Below are 24,981 nucleotides of genomic sequence, written 5' to 3'. Positions count from 1 at the left end.
TAGTCGAGCCCTCAAATCACCCCGAACAATATCAAAAACACGAATCGCACATAGATTCAAGGCTAATGAACTTTGAACTTCTAATTTCTACAAACGATGTCGAAACCTATCAAACCATGTCTGATTTACCCTAAATTTTGCACACAAGTCTCATTTGGTATTACGGACTTATTCCAACTTTCGGAATCGGAATCCAACCCCGATATCAAAAAGTCCACTCTTGGTCAAACTTTCCAAAAATTCCGACTTTCGCCATTTCAAGCCTAATTCTACTATGGACCTCCAAATCACAATTCGGACATGTTCCTAAATCCAAAATTACCTAGCAGAGCTAACATAACACTTAAAACTCTGTTCCGGAGTCATTTACTCAAAGATCAACATCCGGTTAATTATCTTAACTTAAACTTTCAACCTTGAGATTAAGTATCTTATTTCATTTTGAAATCTCACCGGATCCGAACCGACTACCCCGACAAGTCACATAGCAGCTACAACTCTCAAAACGACCGGCCGTGTAGTTACAGAAATGCACCCCTGCCAAATCTAGTGTTGTTTCCCCATCCTCTGCCACTGCTTGTATTAGTTGCTGCAGATTCTTGAGTTGCTTGACTTCCTTGGCTTTGTTGAGTTGCTTGAGTTGACTTTCTACTTGTAAACTCTCCCATTCCACCCTAAAAAAATTTCAATTATAACACATATATAACTTAGAATTTAAAGTGAATAAAAAGATGAAAAATATTACAACTTACCCTTGATTGGCAAGTAGACTTGTTATGGCCTGCTTGATGACATTTTGACATGTCATCTTAACTCCTTTCTTAGAGAGCTTGCCATAATTCTTTTTCTTAGGCTCATTCTTGGCCTCTTTTTTTTGGCCTGCCTGGCATTGGCTTTGGTGCAAGAGGCTCAATTACCATGTTATTAGTATCAGGCCACATCTTTATCTTGGGGATTGGTTCAAGAAAGTATTGATATGCCTTGAGAAATGTCTCCTTTTTATACCAGTGATCCACATAATTGTATAGTTCTTCTTCTTGGTGATAGATTGCACATATTGCATGTGCACAAGGGATCCCTCTTAACTGCCAGGATCTACAAGTGCATGTTCTTCTCTTCAAGTTCATTATATATTTGTATTCATACTCATCAACCTCAAACCCATCAGTTCCAAACTACAAAACTTTGCATTTCTTAGAAAACTCCTCATTTTCTTCTAGAATCACCTTTGCCATAGGAGAAATATTTGTAATCCAAGTCTCTGTAAACTTTATCATATCAACATGTCTCCTAACTACTTTATGTCTAATGTACTCTAACATGCTAATAATAGACTTGTGCCTAGGTGCCAATATCCAAGAATTAAAGGTTTCACACATATTATTTTCTACAATATCATATTTGGAGTGTTCAAGGAAAAAAGCTCTACACCAATACTCTTTGTTATACTTCAATAAGCTTTCACGTATACCTTTTCAAGCTTTCCCAAAGTAGCCAATTCTTCTTCCAACTTCACCTCAAAACTAGCCTTAGAACACCTCCAAAATTGCTTTCTCATCTCCTCACCTCTCCAAGTTTTTGACTAGTTAGACCATATATGCCTAGCACACATTCAATGCTCACAATTTGGTAGTAACTCTTGAATGCTTGGTACCAATCCCTACAAAACAAAAATGAATCAAACAGAACCCCAAAAAGTTGAGATGAAGTAGAAATTTAAAACATAAAGTAGAGATGACTTAGAAAGTTAAAACAAAAAGTTGAGATGAAGTAGAAAGTTAAAACAGAAAGATGAGATGAAGCAGAATTTTAAAACAGAAAGTAGAGATGAAGTAAAATACCTTTTGCATATCAGACATAACTGTTAATCTGATTCCATATCCTAACTCCAAATTAGATATTAAGTTGTTTATAAACCAACTCCAAGATGCTTTTGACTCATTATCTATAACAGCCCATGCAATGGGATACATTTATTGATTCCCATTTTTCTCAATAGCTACCAACAATTCACCCTTACATGTCCCCTTTAGAAAACACTTATCAAATCCAATGATCTTTTTGCATCCTTCCAACCAATCTTTCTTCAATGCATCAAAATAGACATAGAAATATTTAAACAGATTCTTTTCAGGCTCTGAAATTCTGTCAGTTTTGACCAAGCAAGTGCTATCAGGATTGGCTTGTGTAATAATATCAACATAGTCACATAATCTAGCAAACTCCATCTTCCAATCCCCCATAAACTTCCTAAGAACTATCTGTTTTTCCCTATAACAAATGATTCTACCAACATATAAACCCAATTTGTCTCTAACCAGTTCTTGTATTTCTCAGATCCTAATATAGGGCTGAGAAGTGATCCTATCTCTGAATTTGTTAGCAATATACTTAGAATTACAAAGCTTGTTCTAGTTCATTGGAGTGCACTTGTGAATATGATGATACTTCTTAACTATAAAATTCCCCGAATCCCTATCAAGACTTGCAAATAACTCCCACTGACATGTAACGACCTGACTAGTCATTTTAAGAATTAGCATCTAGTTCAGTGACTTAAGGTCATGAGTAGCTTTGTGATATATATTATGACTTGCGTGTGTGGTCGAGTTTGATTTTCGGATGATTCAGGATTAAATTGAAAGAATAATTCTTATTTTTGAAGCTTAAATAAAAAGAGTTGACTGGAGTTTGACTTTTGAGCAAACAACTCCGGAATAGAATTTAGATGTTTCCAATAGCTTCGTATGGTGATTTCGGACTTAGGAGTGTGTCTGGGTATTTATTTTGAAGTCCGTAGTTGAATTTGGCTTGAAATGACGAAAATAAGAAATTGAAGGTTTGGAAGTTTGACCGGGGAGTTGAATTTTTGATATCAGTGTTAGAATCCAATTTTAAAAATTGGAATAGGTCCGTTATGTCATTTATGACTTGTGTGCAAAATTTAAGGTCAATCGGACTCGATTTGATAGGTTTCGGCATCGAATGTAGAAGTTGAAATTTCATAAACTCATAAGTTTGATTCGAGGTACGATTCATAGTTTCGGTATTATTTAATGTGATTTGAGGCCTCGACTAAGTTCGTATCGTGTTTTAGGAATTGTTGGTATATTTGGTTGGGGTCCTGGGGGCCTCAGGTGTGTTTCGGGTGAGTTTCGGATCATTTTGGGCTACTTTGGATGCTGGTTTTCTGATGTCTGGTGTTGTTCTTCACGTTCGCGAGGTGTCTCTCGCGTTCGCGAAGAAGGATTTGGCTTCTGTGATTTTGTTCTTCGCGTTCGCGAAGATTTGAAGAAGGAAATTCTGTTGTTCGTCACCCGACTTCGAAAGCTTATATCTTGCAATCTATAAAGAATTTGGAGATGATCCAAAAATAAAAGTTGTAGCCCTTTATGTCTAGTTTTCCAAAAATCAAATAGTTTGGAATTTAGGGTTGTGTACAAAGAGTTAAGATGGATAAACTACAGGCTGTCTAGAAAGAGTAATCGCGAAGAAGAAATTGCTGCTGCAAAAGGCTGACTTTGGAAGCTTATATCTCGAAATCTATATGGGGTTGGGAGATGAGTAAAACATGAAAGTTGTAGCTCTTGATGTCTAATTTTCCAAAAGTCAAACCATTCTTCATTTGGAATTTTGTACAAAACGTTATGACCATTATACTAGAGGCTGTCTAAGAAGAGTTTGGAAATGACTATTGAAGAATTTGTTCATCGCGAATGTGAGAGGAGGGTCGCGAACGCAAAGAACAAACCCCCGGGCAGCAGAATAAAGTCAAAAAATGAGACTTCATCTCATTCTTCCATTTTTGGACGAAGAAAACTCGGGTGAGGCGATTTTTTGAGAGTTTTTCAAGGAAAACATTGGGGTAAGAATTCCTAACTTGATTTTGGTTAAAATACATGAATCTATTATCGTTTTTACCATGAAATTTGTGAATTGGGTTGAAAATGGTAAATTTTCTATACCTTAAATTGAGGATTTGGAGGTCGATTCATTATCAAAATTTGATAAAATTGGTATGGTTGAACTCATATCGGAATGGGTGTTCAGATTTCGTAAAAATTCTGTCGGGTTCCGAGAGGCGGGCCTCGCGTGACTTTTTAAAATAAAATTTTAAGTCAACATTTTATTACTCGAAATTATTTCCGATGATTTTTAATAAAGTTATACAATTAATTTGGATAGATTTGAACTGCACGGGGTCAATTCAAGCAAGAAGATTATTTTGGAATATCGGCCTAACTTCAAAAAAGTATGTATCTTGCCTAACCTTGAGTAGGGGAATTACCCCTTAGGCATTGAGTCTTATATGAAAATTATGTAATTAAAACTATGTACGCGAGGTGACGAGTACGTACTTGATTTATATGTGCAAATTACGTTGGTTGAAATTCGTAGACGCTCTTATGTATTAAATTAAAAAATTATTGGAACATAGTAAATCCTTTATTTGTCATGCCTAAATCCTTGTTTGTTGAATTTGTTTTTATATGATAATTGGGTATGATTGCCATTTTGATTTTTATGTGAATCCCGTGTTTATTTCCTGGAGATAATTTCATTATGGATTATTCATTTACAAATAATTTATTATGTAAGTTTAAAAAGAGGCATTAATCTATTTGCCAAAAAATTAGATTAAAGAAGGCGTTGTTGCTTGATGAATTATTTTTCAGTTCTTGTTATGGAAATTGGTATTGAGTTATAAAGGCCGTAAATCATATTGAGGTAAAGTATTAAATTGTGAAATATTATTCTGTTGAGTTATTCACTCCCGGACATTTTTGCTAAGATTTGTACACATTATGATCGAGCCACGGGCTCCTTATTGTGAAAATTAATGTATTATTGATTTCTGTGCCAAGCTGTAATATTTGAGCATTTGATGTGCAATTTGTGATATATTATGATAATTGAGCACTTGAGGTGAAATTTATGAGATGTTGTGATATTGACACGTGATATTGTTGAGAGGTTTGTTCAGGTGTTTGCACGAGGTTTCTGCCGTGCTATTGTTACTATTTATATATGCACATGCGGCATGACAAAGCAGGCTATATATGTGGGTTTGTGCATGTGGCGAGACAAGGTGGGAATATTATTATGCGCGTGCGGAGAGACAAAGCGGGCATTTACTTTATTATTGCGCACGTGGCCAGACAAGGTGGGCTATTTCGGAAATATATTTGTGATGACTTGTGATGGCCTGGGGGCTTTGTTGTTTGTTAAAATTTATTTATGATTTGGGACTACGAGGCGGTACCTCGGGAGTGCCCTTTTTGTTGATATTTCTCTATGGTTGCACTTGCCTTTGGTTATTTTATTTTTCCGTAATATATAAATTTTTGTGTTCTCCGTGATGTATTATTTGACTTAATATTAAGTGTTTTGTATTGCTTGTAGTGTTGTGTTGGCTTTGGTTTTTTCGTACAAGACTTTTGAGGATTTGTATTTTCGGTTTGTACTTGTTCTTGATGATTGATTTGATTTAAATAAAAAAAATTACTATTATGTTTTAATTTGATAAGTTTTACATCTAAATCAGTAGCTTATCTGATATTTTATTTAAATTGAAATGTCATTTTCTTCACTCAAATTATTTCTAAAATAAACTCATTTATTTATTGAATTCTTACTTGGTTTAAAATTGTAACCTTACTTTATTGAAAATAAATTAATCGTGCAGATTTTATGTATTGACATATTTGGCACGAGAGTTGTCCGCGTAGTTGTGATAGAGATATGGGCACGAGGTGCCGTGAGAATATGAAAGGGGGTAAGAACCGTATTTTATGATTATGATATGAGATATTTATTTGAAAGAGTTTTATATTCGAAGGATACTTATTTGAAGAAATATATTTGGAGGGTATTTATTCGAAAGAATTATATGTGAAAGATTTATATTTGAAGGACTTGTTTAATTGGTTGTACTTGTATTTTTGATTCGTCTGAGTAATAATTATGGTGTTCTTGCTGACTTACTGTTTTTATCACTAGTTGATTATTGTTGCTATCACTGCTATTTGTTTATTATTTTTGTATGCTATATTGCGCAGGTTATTTGACTAGTTAGTGTATTGACTGTACCTCGTCACTACTCCACCGATGTTAGTCTTGATACTTATTGGGTACTGACTGCGGTGTACTCATACTATACTTCTGTATATTTTTGTGCAGAGTCAGGTAATTTGGAGTCAGTTGACCGCTAGCTAGCTGTACGAATTTTGCTGTGGAGACTCAAGGTAAACCTGTTGCTGCGTTCGCAGGCTTCGGAGTCACCTTCTGATATTGTACTTGCACTATTTTATCTCTACTTCAAAACAGTTGTATTTATAGGCTTTCTAGTAATTCAGTAGAGCTTATGACTTGTACTACAGGTTTTGGGATTGTAAGTATTGTATAGAGATTTCTACTTTGCATTTGTCCATCGTTAATTAATATTGTTATTATTTTTGTAAATGTTAGGCTTACATAGTCCCTAAAGATTAGGTGCCATCACGACATCCTATGGAGGGAGATTTGGGTCGTGACACGGCAAATCTTAGATTTACATTTCACCATCGCTCTAGATGGCTCATTAGGTTTGGGTTTCAACTGTGCATGGTATTTAATAGCATAGCCAGTCACTGCCTTCCTAAATTGATTGACATTCTCAAATATCATGCCAAGTTCAAAAATAGCCACAACACAATCTAGATCATATCTTAACTTTGTACTCTTCTTTCTACTTGAAAAATCAACACCAATTTCAGCTTCCACATCTAGCTCATCATTAGAATCATCACTACCTATATCAGAACTATCAACATAGTCCTCATCCCCCTTAATTTACCAGCATATTTATCTGCCTTGTTCTTGCCAATATCTTCAAAACTCCTATCTATTTTTCCTTCTCCTAGAGGTACTTCTACATGAACAATTGGTTTTTTTCTTCTTCTAGCCTTAGCTTTGTTCTCTTTTTATTCCTGACAGCTATCAACTCTTCATCAGCATCATTATCATCTTCTTCTGGTACAACAACAAAATCTGAGTCACTACTACTCTCCAGATCTGAAATAACACCATCAAGATCTATAGCATCACCTTCTACAACCTCTTCCCTCCCCACACCACTTAAATCAGCAGCAATATCTTCCCTAAAACCTCCTTCCTCCCCACACCATTTAAATTAGCAACAACATCTTCCCTTACTTCAGTTTCAGCAGAAGCATCTTCCCTCTCTCCTATGTTTGTTTCCACAGATGCACCATTCACTTCAGTTACACCTATTTCTAGACCACCAATAAGTCCAGTAGGAGCCACATCATCCACTAACTAAGGGTCTAGAACACTATGCTGAATATACAAATGTATCTTATCTCCATTTTCTAGGTTACACACAATATTAAATAATTGTGCATCATTACCCACATAGACAAAATTCTTTTTTTCGGGTCTTGGTAATAGAAGCCATACCCACCGTAGCATATCCCATTTTTTTAGATAGATATTCTTCAAGTAGCAAGAGTAAACCCGACCATCTGTATTTTAGCTTGTGGTTAAAAGGGCAACCCGGTGTACTAAACTTTCGCTATGCGCGAGATCCGAAAAAAAGTCGGACCACAAGAGTCTACTGTACGCAGACTTACCCTGCATTTTTAGTAGAAACTAAATCTAGGTACATGGCAATAGATCGAATTCATCGGTTATTATTGCCATTTTGTGACATTGAAATAGTTTATCCATTTGCTGCAACAATGCAATTTGTACTTAATATTACCTTGATAAATATAACCCTTTTATTTATGCCAAAGTAAAAGGGAAAAAAGTTACTTGAAAGAAAAAAGATTTGGAGGTATTGAGACTATTTGCTACTTCTTCCTTTGTGATTTATATGGCTTTCATTTTATTTCTAATTTAATTTCACAACTATTTAGAATTCAAATCCATTAAACTATTCAAATTGTTAAGTTTTTCTGAATAAAGTTTTCATCTATTACTTCTTTATTTTCTTTTACAATCAAAAAGGTAATATAGAAGTGAAATTGACATATAATTACGACTGAAATCAAATAGGCATAGTAAATAACGAATTCAATCAAATATTGCCATATGAATTGGAACATATAAAATGGAGTAGTATTAGAAATGTTAACAAATGGTATTGAGCGGTAGTTGCCTGAAATATCCTCTTTTTTCTGTTTTTATAACGACAGGGAATTATTAAAAAAAATTGTTTAAGATTTTGAGCTCAGAACAATTTGGTGATATTAACATCTCAACAGCATGATTTACCAGATAATAATAATAATAATAATAACAACGATAATAATAATAATAATAATAATAATAATAATAATAATAATAATAATAAATTTTAAAGAAGCATTAAGGAAGTTTCCTGTCACTCTGGAATAATCTTTACGTAAGAACTTTAAGAGCTATCACTCTACAGAGAACCTGAGAGCTACTAATAAGCCTTTAGGCAGAAAACGAAAATGGTAAATGGCGTCTTCCTTTACAATGACTTCTTCCTTTCCTCTTCACCGTACGAAATTATAGCTCACCTTCGGATCAGGAGATACATTAAGTTAAATTTACGTACAAATGCATATCATGCATCTGTTAGTTTGATATAAACACTAAGTGCCTTCAAATTCGTATGAAATTTGTGGTTGTTACCGGTAACAAGTATCCAAGTTGACTTCATTCGTACTTCTTTGGATACATTAGGAATTTTACATCAGCTTACTATATCAAGTTTGATATGACAAATTACCTGTTATTAAACCCTCGTCCCCTTTTACCAACCCTAGTTCTTCACCCTTCCCTTAAATCCAACCCTATTTCTTCACTCATTTCTTGATTTTCTGGTTTAAAAATTCTATTCTTCTCTCCAAATTGAAAGTAGTCTCGCCGTTTGTGTACGAATCTTGGTTTAAGCTCTCAATTATGTCTCTCACACCAAGAGTCGATTCATGCCGGTGTGGTCATGAATGTCAATTGAAAATTTCATGGTCTCCATCTAATCCTGGAAGGAGGTTCTATGGATGCAAATTGTAAAGGTAAGTGATAATTAACTACAATTAATTATTTTTACTATGTTGTTTCCGATTTTAGTTTGGATCAATTTTTTTTTGAAGGACAAAGGTGGATGTAATTATTTTAGGTGGGTTAACGACGAGTTTCCTAGCCAAGCGAATAGGGTTATTTGGGGTTTGTTGAACATGATCAAAGCTTTTGAAGAAAAAAGGGCTCGAACAAGAACATGGAAGAAGAAATTGGCTTCTATTATAGTAATAATGCTAATTATTTGGGTTTGCTATTGTGTCGTCGATCGTTGAAGTTATTGTGGTTTTGCTGGTGGTTGGAGTAGCTGCTATATTTTGTGTCTTTAACTGTTGTATTTTGTGTTTGTAAGGGTGATTGATATAAACACTAAGTGTCTTCAAATCTGCATGAAATTTGTGGTTGTTAGCAATAACAAGTACCCAAGTTGACTTCATTAGCATTTCTTTGGAAACGTTAGAAATTTTACACCAGCTTACTATATCAAGTTTGATAAGACAAATTACCTGTTATTATAAGTCAACGTAACCTAACGTAAAAAATTCTTTATAGCATTAGTGCACAAAAACATAAATAAGGCAAAATAATGGAGTATAACATAAATAACCACACTAATCTTATAAAATTTTGCATAAGTCAAAAATTAGCAGAAAGAAATGAAATTTTGAGTAAAATTGATGTCATCTAACCAGAATAATACGAGTTCGAGCAGTAAAAATAATCGTTTTACAAAAATAAACCAAGTTTAATTGTGCATGGAACTGCTCCTTATACTATCACCAAAAACTCAAAAGTGAGCAAGAGCGCATATCTCAATGAAACAATTGACTATGACCTCTAACTTTTATGGGTGTCCCTAAAAAGTGCAAAACCCAATCCAATCATCTAGCTATTCATTGTTAAACTATAAAAAAACAATTCATTTGAAAGCATCGTCTCCTTACCCTCACATGCAAAAAGTCCAAACGAATGTGACCGTTATGACCATATCATATAATATTAACTCTATAATAAAAAGTTAGTTCACACGCTCTGAATCCAACGGCCTTTTTTCCCCCACTTACTAGCCGTTTCATTTGAATAAAAACCTCTCTATTCCACCTTACAATATACTCATTAAATTGTTTCTCTCAATCCCATCTCCATTATCTCTTCTTCATTAATTGGTTCTTGGTTTTATTAAATGCTCTCAGTTTTCTGAGAGCTTTTTATAAGTTTAGCACTGAAGAAAAAAGACAGCTTTTTTTAAAGAAAAAAACAAGAAAAAGAAAAATGGGTGTATCTAATGAGAACAATCCTACCATGATTAAACCCACAAATGTGCAAGGTAATGCGACTCAAAACAGTCAATTTTTTTTATATTTTTAATTTTATGTGCTTAAAATAAGCTAAAAATTATTGTTTACCAATTTCTTGAAGATGGGTTTTTGAAAAGTTTTGATTTGAAAATGTGGCTTTGTTAGTTAGTCTTTTTTTCCTTTTACTTTTTGTGTTTTAAGAGCTTAAATCAGCTAACAATTATTATTTGCCAATTTCTTGAAGATGGGTTTTTGAAAAGATTTAATTTGGAAAATGTGACTCTATTAATCTTTTTTTTTTCTTTCATCTTTTATTTTTTGGGGGTTATAAGAGCTTAAAATCAGCTAAAATATATTATTACCAATTTCTTGAAGATGGGTTTTTGAAAAGATTTGATTTTGAAATGTGGCTCTATTAGTCTTTTTTTTTCAATTAATATTTTGGGTTGTAAGAACTTAAAATAAGCTAAGAATTAATATTTACCAATTTCTTGAAGATGGATTTTTGAAAAGTTTTTTCTTTTAAGTTTTAGGTGAGGCAGAATTGGGTTGCAGAAAGTTTGGAATGGAAACAAGGAACAACAGAAGAGCATTAAGTGTGATTAACCAGAATTTTGTTGGAGCTAAGCCATACCCTTGTGTTGTTAATAAGAGAGTATTATCTGAGTAAATTCCCAACTCTAATCCTTTTTTGTTGGGGGGTTTTTAGTTTTGTTATTCTTAGCTGAGTTGTTTAATTTTCTTGATCTCAGAGCTAATGGGATCTGTAACAAGAATCCTCCTGTTCCAGCTCATAGACCTATTACAAGGTTAGATATATAGTCAAATTTCCAATTTTTTTGTTTCATTTATTTGAGAACTATGTTCTTGGAACTTGACATGTAAATATAAATTCTTGAAATGTAGGAAATTTGCTGCACAAATTGCTAACTCAAAGCAGCATTGTCCTGAGGTACAAATGGACACTCTCTTTATTGGATTTTGCCGAGGGTTTTTGGAAAACTAACATCTCTGTCCTTCTAGGCCCCACTTGTGGGAATTCATTGGTTTTCTTGTTGTTGTTGTTACTCTCTTTATTGGATTTTTATGTAGTTTACATATATATATTTACATAAATGTTTGATAGGAAAACAAGAAACCAAAAATAGCAGCTGAAGGTTTAAGTGTGTATGAGGATGTACCAATAATAGATGTGGAAGAATATGAGGCAGCAGCAAAAGACCAGCCAGTTCCAATGTCTTTGGAACAAACTCAAATGGTACGAGAATTTTGATCTGAATTTTGGAAAATGTTGCAATACTATATTTAGAGACCTTGGAATTTAAAATAGATGATTTCATAACTTTTTTTTTCCAGGAAATTGAGATGGAGGATATATTTGAGGAGAGTGTGATAGATATTGACAGTAATGATGCGAAGAACACGCTCGCAGTTGTTGACTATGTGGAAGATCTGTATGCTTACTACTCAAAAATGGAGGTAAGTCCAGCTGAATAAAACTCAGTTGCTCAGATCAAAGTAGTGATTTAACATAGGTGAATTTGGTATATAGTCAGGCGTGGATGTACAATATCTGAAAGGGGTTCAATTAACTTCCCTTCATCGATAAATCATAATGTGCAGATAGGATAATAACAATCTTTTTTATATATATTAATAGTTGAACTCTATTCAAGTATTAAAGGTAGTGGCGGAGACAGTATTTTCGCTAAGGGAATTCAAAAAAAGAAAAAGTTAAAAATGGCTAGCGGGAATTGAACCACCTTACGTTTTGAACCCTCTTGACCACTGATTTATGCTTTTGGAATGTCCGCCCCTGATTAAAGGTGACTCAAAAAGCTGCTTTAGATCCAGGTTCTAATATGAATAATGATACCACAATGTACTTAAAATGATGTTTGAATTTATTGAAAGTGGTTAATCAGAAATGCACTTAGATACTTTTTTCTTTTTCTCAAGTAGAGTCTTGAGTTATTTCTAGGTTTAGGGAAGCATGATCTATTTTTCAATGGAGGTGAGTTTCTTCCCACCTACTTAGCTAGAACAGTTTCACATGGTTAGTTCTTGAATGTTCACACAATAGGAAATTGAGGCTTTACTTGATGTATTTAAGACTCAAAAGACAGCCAATTGTTTTAAAGACTTAATAAATGGTCCTCATCTGTATTTAAGACTCAAAAGACATCCAATTGTTTTAAAGACTTAATAAATGGTCCTCATCTGCTGAAGTTTAAAGTGGTAACTTATAGGTTCACGTGACCCAGTGACTTTTGCGTAGGTCCGTTATTTGTACTAAAATTCATTAAAAGTATAAGAATGCTTGGAATCCAGTTTGTTGCCCGTTATTTGTACTAAAATTCATTAAAAGTATAAGAATGCTTGGAATCCAGTTTGTTGTCCCAGTTATATATATTAACTTGAGATCGTTGTAGGAATGCATAAACTTAAAATTCTGGATCCGCCTCTGAGAACATTTCATTAGAAACAGTAGTTTCTATTTACTGTTTCGAAAGTTTTTTATTTTTTTCAATGGACAGAACCAGTGCAATTATGACCAAAACTACTCGAAACTATTCAAGTTTAAAGAATTTGGTTTCTGAAGGAAATAACACTTGCAGTTTCCCAAGATTTCTGATGCACATGTTTGATCAAAGTAGCATCTTGATTTTTAGAGTTTCACAACAATTACATGCCTTTTCATGTGACTAAATAACTGTCATTATATTCAGGGCTGCAATCGTATCCCGCCAGACTATATAGGACAACAGTTTGACATCAACGAGAGGATGAGATCTATACTAATTGACTGGCTCATTGAGGTACTTAAATTCTTAATCCCAATTGAAGTAATAGGAGAGTGCAGAGTGAAATTTCTAAATAGTTCTAATAATTGCGTATTCTAAATGAAACAGGTACACCACAAGTTTGATCTCAGGGAGGAGACATTATTCCTGACTGTTAATTTGATAGATAGATTTTTGGAGAAACAATCCGTTGTGAGAAAGAAGCTGCAGCTTGTTGGTCTCGTCGCCATGTTACTAGCGTGCAAATACGAGGAAGTTTCTCTCCCTGTGGTGGATGATTTGGTGGTCATTTCGGATAAAGCATACACAAGGAAGGAGGTTCTTGAAATGGTAGCTATAACTACTTTCTATCGATATTAAATATTACTGCATTTTATCTGCTTTTAAATTCTTATTAAAGATGTCTTTCATATTCCTGCAGGAAAAATTGATGCTCAACACACTACAGTTTAATATGTCACTTCCAACTCCATATGTTTTTATGAGAAGATTTCTCAAAGCTGCTCAATCGGATAGAAAGGTTAGTGATAGAGGAGGATCTTAATATTCTTGATTTTTTAGACTCTAGAAGCTGTTACATTCACTTTGTACTCTTATTTACAGCTTGAGCTACTTTCGTTCTTCTTGATCGAGCTTTGCCTCGTGGAATATGAAATGCTTAAATTCCCACCATCGTTTATCGCTGCTGCTGCAATCTATACAGCTCAGTGCACACTTTATGGTGTTAAACAATGGAGTAAGACGTGCGAGCTTCACACAAAATACTCGGCAGATCAACTCCTGTGAGTGTACCTTACAACCTCAACACTGTTTGATGTTGTTTTTCAAATTTCTCAAGATTTCTCTAATTTAACATTTTTTTGTTCCTTGCTTTTACAGGGAGTGTTCAAGATTGATTGTGGAATTCCACCAAAAGGCAGCGACAGGGAAACTAACAGGGGTACATAAAAAGTACAATACATCTAAATTTGGTTATGTAGCGAAATGTAAGCCTGCTCATTTTCTTCTTGTGCAGACCCCCTATAATATGAAAGGGCACGTATAGTTTTTACTAACTTTACGTTACATCTGTTATTGGGTTGGTATCGTTACATTGGGATGGGGTTACAGAACTAAAATAACTCAGCAACTGTTGTTGCCCCAGGGAATTTGACTACTTCTATTAGATATATAGCTCTCATGCAAACAACTTTGGGTTGTTTATTTGAAACATACCTGAATTGTATTTTTACTTTTTACCACAGTAATAAAAATCTTAGATATTCTTCATAATTTCTCCGTAAAGCTATCGAGGCATTTCTATGTTTTGGCTTCGTTGTACATGTTTTTAACTACTGCTGCTTCAAGGGAATGTAGGGTGATTGTATAAAACTCTCTCCACTTCAGCTAATGTTTTCCGCATCCTATAATCTCTGTAAAAAGAAGCGTTGCACTCCTTGTTTCAGAGTTGTACTCGGACCAGTCTCTGTCAGTCCATATAAATGAGACACTCTAAATCCCAACTCTTCAATCTTGGCAATGATTTGCATAGGCCATGAACCCAACTGTCGTTATTTCAACCTTGTGAGGAAGCGGCTTTCTATCACAACAACAACAACAACAACCCAGTGAGATCCCACAAGTGGGGTTTGGGGAGGGTAGTGTGTACGCTTTCTATCACATGATGGTGAATTTGATAAATATTTGACTGTTGGTGTTCCACCTTGTAAAGGGATATATTTGTGATATTTCTTTTGGAGAGATAAGGCAGTAAAACATCGGAAGAGTTAAAGCGTAAGTAAATAGGCATTGAGCTCTCATTCCATGAATGAAACAAGTAGCAAACAGTAATGAAAATATGCTCAACTCGCTTAGGATGTGCATGTCCCGGAAGTATAATTCACTTGGCTGCCTATGTCACACCCCTTGAGGTACGACCATTCCCCGGACCTGCATGAATGCCGGAATGCTTTGTACACCGGTTGCCCTTAGCAGGATCAAATTCACTTATAGTCGACAAAAATGAGTTTGGCTTGTGAATGCCTCAGCTAGACTAATATCATAGCTGAATCATGGCATGCGTTTAATGTACAAAGAACAGCTCCAGTCATTGGCACACAGAGGCGGAGCTAGGATTTGAAGTTATTCTAAATTAATATTTTGAAGACAAATATAGAGTTTGAGCCAAAGTTAATGGGTTCGGCTGAACCCGTATCTGCACACTAGCTCCGCCCCTATTGGCACTGCAAAATGCAACTATAGCACTGCAGGTAACAATTTAAAGTTATCATCGTGAGAAATGATAAGTTAACCAATGTTTGTTTAATTACGATAAAACGATTGAATTAACTCAAAATTTAGTAAACCAATGTTATGCTTAACTGAAAAAAAAAAAAGGAAAGGAGATGTCATTTCCTAAAATGAAAATTTGGAAAGAAAGGGTAATATTAGATCAAGAAAATAACTAATATTCTTCCGATTTCCAACATATTTTGTATAGTTTAATGTGGAAGAACATCTACAAACATAATTTTGAAGTATCAATATGTCAGTTTTCTTATTTGATTTTAAACATTATCTTATTTATATAAATTTCCTAGTAAAACAATAAATGTATAATGTTTCTTGAACTAAAATAATTTTTTTTCATGTTATCAGGATCTATATTCTAAACAAAATCCAGAAAATAAAGAAGAGTAATAAATAATATTATATGAAATTACTTGGGAGCAAATTATGGCCAAAATGACTTGCCTTTCAACAAATGTCAAGACTTTCAATTAGGGTAGCCTTTCAACAAGTGGCATTACTTTGGACAAGTGGCCAAATCCGATCATGCAAAAATGTCTATAAATAGGCCCAAACATTTGAAGAATATTATTAAAAAAAGTTTATTAATTATCTCTCTCTAAATTTCTCTTATTTTACTTTATTTTCTATTATTCCATAACACGTTATCAACACGAGTCTCTAACCAATTGAAATATTTGCTTATTATCTTCTTCCTAAAAGATTTAGTCAAAGTTTTTTCGGTTCAGAACAAGGTGCGTATCCTATGCAAAACTCTCGTGATTATGCTTACCATATAGCACATACATAGTAGGATGAGAATTATGATAGAGTAAGATATATGTTATTAAAAATGATGTTGATTCTCATTCCAGATCACTTAATGAGAAATTTCATTATATGAATTCCAAAGTAATTTTTTTTTTACTTTGGATATTGGGTTCGAGTGCTAACTCATTATGGCCTAACATACCTTTATATGAAATCCAAAGTAAGCATTGAGTTTGAGTTCAAATGCACCATATTGATGATATAATAATGACTAAAGAAAAATAATGTATGTATAATCCCACTTGATTTGCTCCATGCTTGAAGTGATGTGGTAGCGGTGCATAATAAGTCTAAATGAAGACAAGTCATTGACCAATAAATATGGGTGTGCCAATGATTAAAGTAATAATAGTCATCATTATGATAATTATAAAAAAAAAAAGAACAATAAGAGTTCTCAAAATAATCCTTCAAAGGTGAAAGGAATATGCATCAATGTGGTATGTTAATACGAAACACGTCCACATGATTATAGTCCATCCCTTGAAAATGTGACTTGTGATACGCATTGTAAATGCAGACTCATTCCTGAAAGTAAATGTGAAAATATATTTATGATACAAATTATACAGAAGAATATGCTTGTGCATGGTTGAATAAATACTACAATTCACCTCTAAGGGAGGTTTGAGAGAAAGAAAGATAATGAATATTACTGTGTAGTTACATGAATATGTCATTGGTCACGTACATACGGTATACCAAAATATTTTTTCATGCCTTATAAAAAGTTATTAAAGGCACTATTAAAGCAAAATAATTTTGCTTATGATGATTTTGACCATGGCAATTATTATGACATATTTTTCTTCGTGAAAGAGACATTCACCATATGGATGGTGTGATAAAAGATCATGTAGTACAAAATAATTGAGAACTCTGAAAGAGCGAATTTATTACTACCCAGATAATAAAATTATTCATGGCATTGGTATTATAGTATGTCTCAAAAGAAACTTTTTGAGTTTCAAATATATTAGCCAAAATAGTTGGCATATTGAGACTATAAATAAAAGGAAGATTAAATATCTTCATATTACTATAATCATATCGGGTAAATATGAAAGGTTACCCGACTTTTTTTCTATTTGTACTACATAAGTATAAGTATGATAATGGAATCGCATGCCACAAGTAAACTACAGGTTTACTAAAATAAATATTAGTTGGCATGACTTGTAGGTCATTCCGATTCAATTATTATGCGCAAATGATTGAGAATTCACATTGGCATATATTGAAGAAATAAAAGATTCTTCAATAATTTTCTTGTGCTTCTTATTCTCATGATATACCAGCTAATGTTGGGACTGAATCCCTTGATTTATAGAACGAATAAAAGGTGATATATATATATGGGCACAGTCACTTGTCATATGGATCGTTTACTATTATATGATTTTAATAGTTGCATCTATTGTATAGTCATGTGTGCGTTTGTTATCAACTTGTAGTTTGGCTTTTGTAAATTGCTTGCTCAAATTATTAGAACACAATTCCAGAATGTAAATTATGATGATTTATCTTGATAATACTGGTATAAATCCAAGTTGGTTTAGCAGAAATAGTATGCCTCCAATTATAGCTAAACCATTGGTTATGAGATACCAAAACAAAATTTGATATGAGGTGTATTATTTAATATACAGCAGTACTTGTACGCATCTAGCCAACAAGTTATGATAAATTCTCCCTATCACAATTGGTTCAGGGTCTGAAACCAAATAATTTCAATCTAGAAATATAGATGTGCTATATGATTTAATTATTCCACCACAATGCACAAAGATGGGTACCCAAGGTTGCTGATATGTGTTAGTGATCCCAACATTAGGGGGAGAAAATGGACAGCTAAAAAAATAATACATGAAATGAATTATTATGAGTACACCTAGATCCTCGTACAAGAAAATGTGAACTTGAAGTTCAAGTGATAATTCATTTGGAAAATATTGCCAAGCGCATTTACTGACCAAAAGATAAATATCATATTTAAGCTGCTAATGCTCCAAATAGAATAAAGTCCATGCTGGACAGAGTCTATAACACGTATGACGCATAATAGACTAATCGGTTCCAAATATAAAACTCCTTGGAGAAGGAGATGAGCAAATAGTCATAATAAGGAGGCAAGTGCTCTATAAGAGCACAATGACATAACACTTCATAAGACCTCATGGGAGAGGCTCAGGTACCTGAAAATAATGAGATTTAAATAAGTTATGTCTTTATTGAGTTATGATGGAACCGATGTAAAGTGATTGTCGAAGATATTGTTGATATAATGTAGCGCTCAATATTATTAATATTGACGAGGATCTTGAGCTCAAATCTGTCATAAAATTTGGACAAATAAATGATTGTCCAAATGAAAAATACGCAATGAAAATTGGTTTCACCTGAAAAATATGAAGTTGGACGAATAATCCCAACACTGAAAGCATAAAGCAATGGAGGTATAAATGTATTTTTGTGCGAAAGTTAAATAAAAAAAATCAAGCTGATAGAAATAAAAATGTCTTGTGATACAAGATATAACGCAAATATCTTGGCATTGATTATAAGGAGAGAAGTTCTATTACGGTGGATGCAATTACTTTCAGGTAGAATCTGGCAATACATGAAAATTTAATATGCGTATAGTAAATTGTTGTCATTATTAATATGGCTAGTTAGACAACAAAGTTTATATGAAAATCCTTAAAGGATTTAGTCTGTTATAAAGCATATAAAGGTTCCCCAAAAATTTATTCAAGAAAGCTTTCAAAATCCTCACGGATTGAAACAATCAGGGCGCATGTGATATAATCGCCATAACAAGTACCTATTAAAGGAAGGATACAAAAATGACCCAATTTTTTCTTTATAAGATAATGGAAATTTTAAATCAAATAGCAAAAGTATACACCCTATTTATTATAAACCAAAATTATTTTAAAATATTATTTTCTATAGCTATCTTTTACATTTTATAGCAAAATAAGTATTTTATGGTATATGCTACCATTGAGGCATGAAATAAGATATTTATATTTTTCCTCTCTTAGACAGCTGGACATACCTATTTTTAAGGGATTGTCATTACTGTATTCATGAATACATGGCGTGAATACATATGAATGCATGTGCATACAGTTGTATTAATGAATATAGCAGCGCGAATACATATAAATACATGCGCTTACAGATGGATTGCCCTGATTTTAGGTGCTTTTTGTTATTGTATTCATGAATACATGGCGCGAATACATGTGAATACATGCGCGTACAACTTGACTGCCCTGATTTTAGACGCTTTTTACTGCTGTATTTATGAATACAGCAGCGCAAATACATGTGAATACATGCGCGTACATCTGGTCTGCCCTGATTTTAGACACTTTTTACTGTTGTATTCATGAATACATGGCGCGAATACATGTGAATACATGCGCATACAACTGGACTGCCCTGATTTTAGACACTTTTTGCTGTTGTATTCATAAATACAGTAGCAGAAATACATGTGAATACACTACCGTAATAACTTAATAGTAGTTATAGAAAGTAATTATTTATATGGTAGCTATAAGAAGTTAATAGCCACTAAACAATAGTGATTTCTGAAAACTCTTCTAAAATAATTTGGACATGATTTGACAAAATTCTTGTGTATCATAAATTACTTGAATTTTTGGGGAGTTTCGAAAGCGGTATATTAGCTACTGAATGAATTTAAAATGAGTGATTCTGAAAGATCCAAAATCACAAAAGATTCTAAAGCAATTCCATTGAATACCCTATTGGTTGTGAAAACGCTTGATATAAATAAAGATCTATTAAGACCTCATGAAATAATAAATATTTCTTGGTCCTGGAGTACCATATTTTAGTACAATTGGTGCACTAATGTATCTTGCTAATACTACAAGGCCTGACATAAATTTTTCAGTTAATGTTTTAGCAAGACATAACTCTGCTCCTACAAGGAGACATTTGAATGGAATTAAACATATATTGCAGTATCTAAAAGGGACTACCAATATGAGCTTATTTTATGACAATGATTGCAGCCCCGATTTTTTTGGTTATGCCAATGCTGGGTATTTATCTGACCCACACAAGGTTCAATCAAAATTATGCTATGTGTTTACATGTGGAGGCACTGCCATATCTTGGCAATCGACTAAGCAATCAATCGTGGCTACTTCATCTAATCATGTTGATATAATTGCTATTCATGAAGAAAGTCAAGAATGTCTGTGGTTGAGGTCTGTAATACATCTTATTTAAGAAAAAATGTAGTTTAAAGTGCGGCAAAATACCCATAATTTTGTATGAAGACGATGCAGCATGCATAGCCCACTTGAAGGAAGGATTCATAAAAGGATATAGGACAAAGCACATTTCACCAAAGTTATTTTTCACACATGATCTTCAAAATAATTGTGATATCAATGTGCAACAGATTCGTTCAAGTGATAATATGGCTGATTTGTTCACCAAATCTTTACCAACGTCAACCTTCAAGAAACTAGTGTACAAGATTGGGATGCGAAGGCTCAAAGATGTGAATTGATGCTCTCATCAGGGGGAGTTAATACGCGTTATATTCTTTTTCAGTTATCAGGTTTTGTCCCACTGGGTTTTCCTTGCAAGGTTTTTAATGAGGCAACCAAAAGGCGTATTATTAAACATGTGTATTCTTTTTCCTTCACTAGAATTTTTTCCCATTGGGTTTTTCCTAGTAAAGTTTTAACGTGTCATATTATCTACTAATGGACATTCAAGGGGGAGTGTTATAAATAATATTAAGAGTGAAGGTCCATGTATTATAAAATTACTTGGGAGCAAATTATGGCCAACTGGCAAGGCCTTTCAACAAATGTCAAGACTTTCAACAAGTGGCAAGGCCTTTCAACAAATGTCAATTTGATATGTTTGTCATGTTTAGCTCTTTAGGAAGTCTTCTTTTATTAGAAAAAGTGTTGAAAAGCATTTTTTAAATAACGATATTATATGAATAAAGAGAAGGAAATAAAAGAAAGAAAAAGCCTCAATTTTCAAATGCGATTTTGTTTACCCTTAAAATGTATAACAATTGAATTTATACGTAGTTTTAAGGATATGTGAATTAATCCAACACAAGTAATAAATAATGTTAGATAAGCAAATGAAAAATAGAATAAATAGCCAAACCAGCAGTAGTATTGAATCTAGGCTCGGTTGTGAACCTTTGAATAGCTTAGAAACAGGGAAAACGAATTTTTATTCCCTTGATATGCGTGTTACAATGTCCCTATTGAACAATCAACTTCTCTTTTATATAGTAGGGGAGTTTTATCCTAAGTACAACTCTAAGAAAGGTAAAAATCTTCTTTTTCATTAATCACTATCAGCTACTGATACGGGCCGAGATCCACACCGTGATATCCGGTTGGGCGCGGATATGACGACCCCTAGTTAGTCATGTGCAACCATTTGATTGTGCCTTTCGAGGTCTTGGAGCCCGAACCGGATTCAAGGGCGTTGTCTCGATGGTGGTGAGTGCTTCGTCCAGGCCTTAGTGCGAGAGGTTCTTGGCTTCGATCTCGATTCTGAGTAGTTATGTGATTGCTTCATTTCCTCCACCAGGAAATCGGGGTGCTCGCTAGCCCCAGCTTTACCCGTATACAGATAGTCAACTCATTTTTCAGAGAGTAGGTTTGCCGAAATGATAAGAAATGATAGATGAACCTCGGTTCCTTCCTTCATACGTCACTACCAAAATGACGAAGAAGTCGGAACGTCCCATCAATCGTGTCGTTATAACTTCGTACACGTGTCAACCACCGGTTGGTTCTCTTCGAATGCGAAGCGTTACATACTTCCCCTATAAAAGCTTCTATCTTCTATTCTTTTTCTACTTTCTGATCAAGCTTCTACCTTCAAACTTCCCATCTATCATCAACTTTTTTCAAACTTTCATATCTTCCCCTTTTGATCTTCAAATCTTCAAAATTGTTCTTGGGTTCCTACCAGATTTTCTTCAAGTCTTCATACCCTTTTCTTCAGCCTTTAAACTTTCTCCTTCAAATCTCTATTCTTTTTCTTTAAATCTTCAAACTTTCTCAGTTAGTAATGGTCAAAAATTCCAAGTCAGTTCCTCAGCAGGTTGCTTCTTCATCTTCCCAACCGGCCGCCGGTACTGAGGCAATCGCTCCCAAAATAGTTGTCCTCGAGACGGCTGCTCCCGAAGTGGATGCTACCGAACCGGCTCCCCATCCCCCTCGAAAATGTTTATTCCCGGTGGTTGTTCAATTGTGGACAACTTCAAGGTCGAGAAACCCTCATCTAAACAGGATCGGGGTAAAAGAGCACGAGGTATATATGCTCCGTTACCGAAGACGTCCTTCCCGTGGTCCGAGAGGACTGTAAATGGGAAGGTAAGGATGTAGTAGTCCCCGGTCCCGAGAGTGCTATTACTACCCACGTGGAGGGGTATTTAAGTGTTTACACTTACCCCTTCACACTAGACCCGGTAGACCCAATTATTTTGGATTTTTGCAAGAGATACGAGGTATGCCTTGTGCAAATCCACCCATCTCTATGGAGGATCGTGATCCTCCTCCGTTATTTTGTGAATAATACCGAGTCTCATCGGTTCACCATTGACCACCTTCTATGTCTATACAGTCCCCGAATGTTCCAACGGGGACTAATCAAGCTCACTTGCCAGGCCAGCAATGCCTCCTTCTCGAGTATTGATGAAGATCGAGACCGAGGTTGGCAGGGGCGCTTCATTCGGGTGAAGACTGAAGACTTGATTCCTCCCGAGTTCATGCCATTCCCCGAGAAGTGAAATGCATCTCGTAAGTGCAGCCTTTCCTTAAGTGTGAATTTTTCTTCATTTCCTTTCTCATCATTCATATTTGTGGTTGTGCAAATGTTGCCCGGGTTCCAAATATGGTCCCCCGGCTCAAGGAGTGGATCGAAGGCATCTGCAAACAGTGTCATACTTCGAGCGCTCATGGCGCAAGCTTTCGAAGGGCCGATGAGAAGCCCGTTCTCATGGTAAGGTTCTCTTTCTAATAGCTATTACTGTGTTCTTAACTCACATCATACTGACCTTTCTTCTTTTTTTATATAGGTTTGCCTAAGACCACCGAGCTTAAGCCTTTGGAAGGGGACGAGGATGTATCCTTGTCTGTTGATCCATCCGTTATGGGACAGTCCGGTGCTACCACGGGGGAAAAGAGGAAGAGGAAGAGGAAAAGAAAACCTTCGATCTCCCCAGTCCTGAGGTGAATCCAAAGAAGAGAGTGGCTCGCAAGCCCAAGAAGAGTACCAGCTCTCGGGTACCAGATTCCGACTCGCTTCTCCGTCTTAGGGATGAGTCGGAAGAAGATGACATTTTTATCGCCCATGGATTGACCCCTCATAGGGAGAAAGCGGCAGCCGAGGGGAAGATTCCTGAGGCCGACCTCCCTCAGAATCGAGAGGTCGATATGGAGATGAGGGTTGGGACCCCCCGGGACGCCGGCTCAGCTCTGAAGGAAGCGCCCGACGTAATAGACATTATGGAGATGCCCTCCTACACCGTGTCCATGCTTGAGGATGCCCAAACAAGAAAAGCTAAGTCCAATGAAGGGGTTCATTGCGCAGACGATTCCCTTTATTATTTCTTCGATGGTGTGGACTCGTCCACTTTGGAAGATTTTTTTGGGCTGGGTGACCTGGAGGTCGCGAAGAAAGATATATCTTCGGAAGCTGGCGGGCCAAGTTTGAGCCCAAAATTGATTAATCAGTTTCCCACTCCGAGTATGGAACCTGGTCGCAAAAGATCGATTATTCTTACTGTCCCGGAGGATGCTCGGGTTCTATCTACTCCCGTGGGCGTAGCCAGCTACCTCTGATGCCTGGTGACCGAGGAGGAATAGACAAATATGAACGAAGTGGACATAATGTGTCTTTTCAATGAGGCGCAACATGCATTGAACCAGGTAACATCATTACGTCTTCTTGTATTTTACTTAAGTTTTTGATATTTCTCACGACTTTCATTTTTTTGTAAGCCTCAGTACTTCACCACGAGAGCTTTCTCCGATACAGTATCGAGGTCAATCAGCTCGAGCTCGTGCTCAAGGAGCAGGCTTGAAAGAAGAATATGTACAAGCTCCTCAACGAGCAATAAGACAGGACCATCAAGGACCTTCAGGCCGAGCTGGATAAGGCTCAGAAGGAAGCATCGGCCCTGAGGCGGGAACATGCCGACTTGGTCAAAAAGGTAAAAGTCTTTGAAGTTATAAATGAGGAATTAGTCGTAGTGGCTAACGACAAAACCTCACAGGTCCAACAGAAGATCGACCAGGTCGACCAACTCGAAAGGAGATGAACGAGATCCAAGCCATTGTCTATGGGTGGAAGAGCAAGATTGATATGCAGGCTTCAGAAAAGGAAATCGCCCAGGCAAAGCTGACATCGGTAGAGGTTCAACTTCGGGTAGAGAAGGAGAAAGCTGACAAGCAGGATCAGCTGAATGATGATCTCCGAGCACAACTGAGCTCGGTTGTCATAGAGCGGTCCGCCCTCGGTAGAGAGCATGAGGCAATGAAGTCCAAGTTGGAGACAACTTCTGCCGATGCTGAGGAGATGGTGGCCCAATACAAGGTCGATGTCGAAGCAGCCGAGGCTCGCCTGAAGACTAATGTCGAATATATGAGGCGACTGTCTCAAAGGGAGTCCCTTGAATAAATTCAAGCCCGAGGCTT

The 24,981-nt window shown here is 35.4% G+C and overlaps 2 protein-coding genes across 3 annotated transcripts; both read left to right on the top strand.

Moving 5' to 3' along the window:
* Window positions 1–10,117: 10,117 nt before the first annotated feature.
* On the top strand, window positions 10,118–14,425 carry LOC104088690 (G2/mitotic-specific cyclin-2-like). 2 transcript variants are annotated; one of them, XM_009593411.4, is made up of 11 exons: window positions 10,118–10,378; window positions 10,877–11,015; window positions 11,102–11,158; window positions 11,256–11,301; window positions 11,476–11,607; window positions 11,706–11,828; window positions 13,079–13,168; window positions 13,262–13,483; window positions 13,575–13,673; window positions 13,757–13,935; window positions 14,033–14,425. In XM_009593411.4, the coding sequence occupies exons 1-11, from the start codon at window positions 10,324–10,326 to the stop codon at window positions 14,196–14,198; spliced, it is 1,308 nt and encodes a 435-aa protein (XP_009591706.1). In that variant the 5' UTR covers window positions 10,118–10,323; the 3' UTR covers window positions 14,199–14,425. The 2 variants fall into 2 exon arrangements, with proteins under 2 accessions (XP_009591706.1, XP_009591707.1); XM_009593412.4 differs by having other exon boundaries at window positions 10,119–10,378; window positions 10,883–11,015.
* A 5,715-nt stretch (window positions 14,426–20,140) lies between these two features.
* Window positions 20,141–24,442, top strand: LOC138899209 (secreted RxLR effector protein 161-like). Its single transcript, XM_070185348.1, has 3 exons — window positions 20,141–20,489; window positions 23,361–23,514; window positions 24,292–24,442. The coding sequence occupies exons 1-3, from the start codon at window positions 20,141–20,143 to the stop codon at window positions 24,440–24,442; spliced, it is 654 nt and encodes a 217-aa protein (XP_070041449.1).
* The last annotated feature ends 539 nt before the right edge of the window (window positions 24,443–24,981 follow it).

This window comes from Nicotiana tomentosiformis, chromosome 9 (assembly GCF_000390325.3).
Source record: "Nicotiana tomentosiformis chromosome 9, ASM39032v3, whole genome shotgun sequence".
NCBI classification, from domain to species: domain Eukaryota; kingdom Viridiplantae; phylum Streptophyta; class Magnoliopsida; order Solanales; family Solanaceae; genus Nicotiana; species Nicotiana tomentosiformis.
The sequence above is the reverse complement of the archived record's forward strand: the minus strand, read 5'-3'. Positions and strand labels throughout refer to the sequence as shown.

What these genes read in the sequence shown, in the direction of transcription:
- LOC104088690 (XM_009593411.4), top strand. Translation starts at nt 10,324, where the DNA reads ATGGGTGTATCTAATGAGAACAATCCTACCATGATTAAACCCACAAAT. An exon ending in CTTTGGAACAAACTCAAATG is followed by an intron (nt 11,608 to 11,705) that starts GTACGAGAATTT and finishes TTTTTTTTCCAG; the next exon opens with GAAATTGAGATGGAGGATAT. An exon ending in CTTACTACTCAAAAATGGAG is followed by an intron (nt 11,829 to 13,078) that starts GTAAGTCCAGCT and finishes CATTATATTCAG; the next exon opens with GGCTGCAATCGTATCCCGCC.
- LOC138899209 (XM_070185348.1), top strand. Translation starts at nt 20,141, where the DNA reads ATGTATCTTGCTAATACTACAAGGCCTGACATAAATTTTTCAGTTAAT. An exon ending in TCATGAAGAAAGTCAAGAAT is followed by an intron (nt 20,490 to 23,360) that starts GTCTGTGGTTGA and finishes TTTTTTATATAG; the next exon opens with GTTTGCCTAAGACCACCGAG. An exon ending in TCGATCTCCCCAGTCCTGAG is followed by an intron (nt 23,515 to 24,291) that starts GTGAATCCAAAG and finishes TGTAAGCCTCAG; the next exon opens with TACTTCACCACGAGAGCTTT.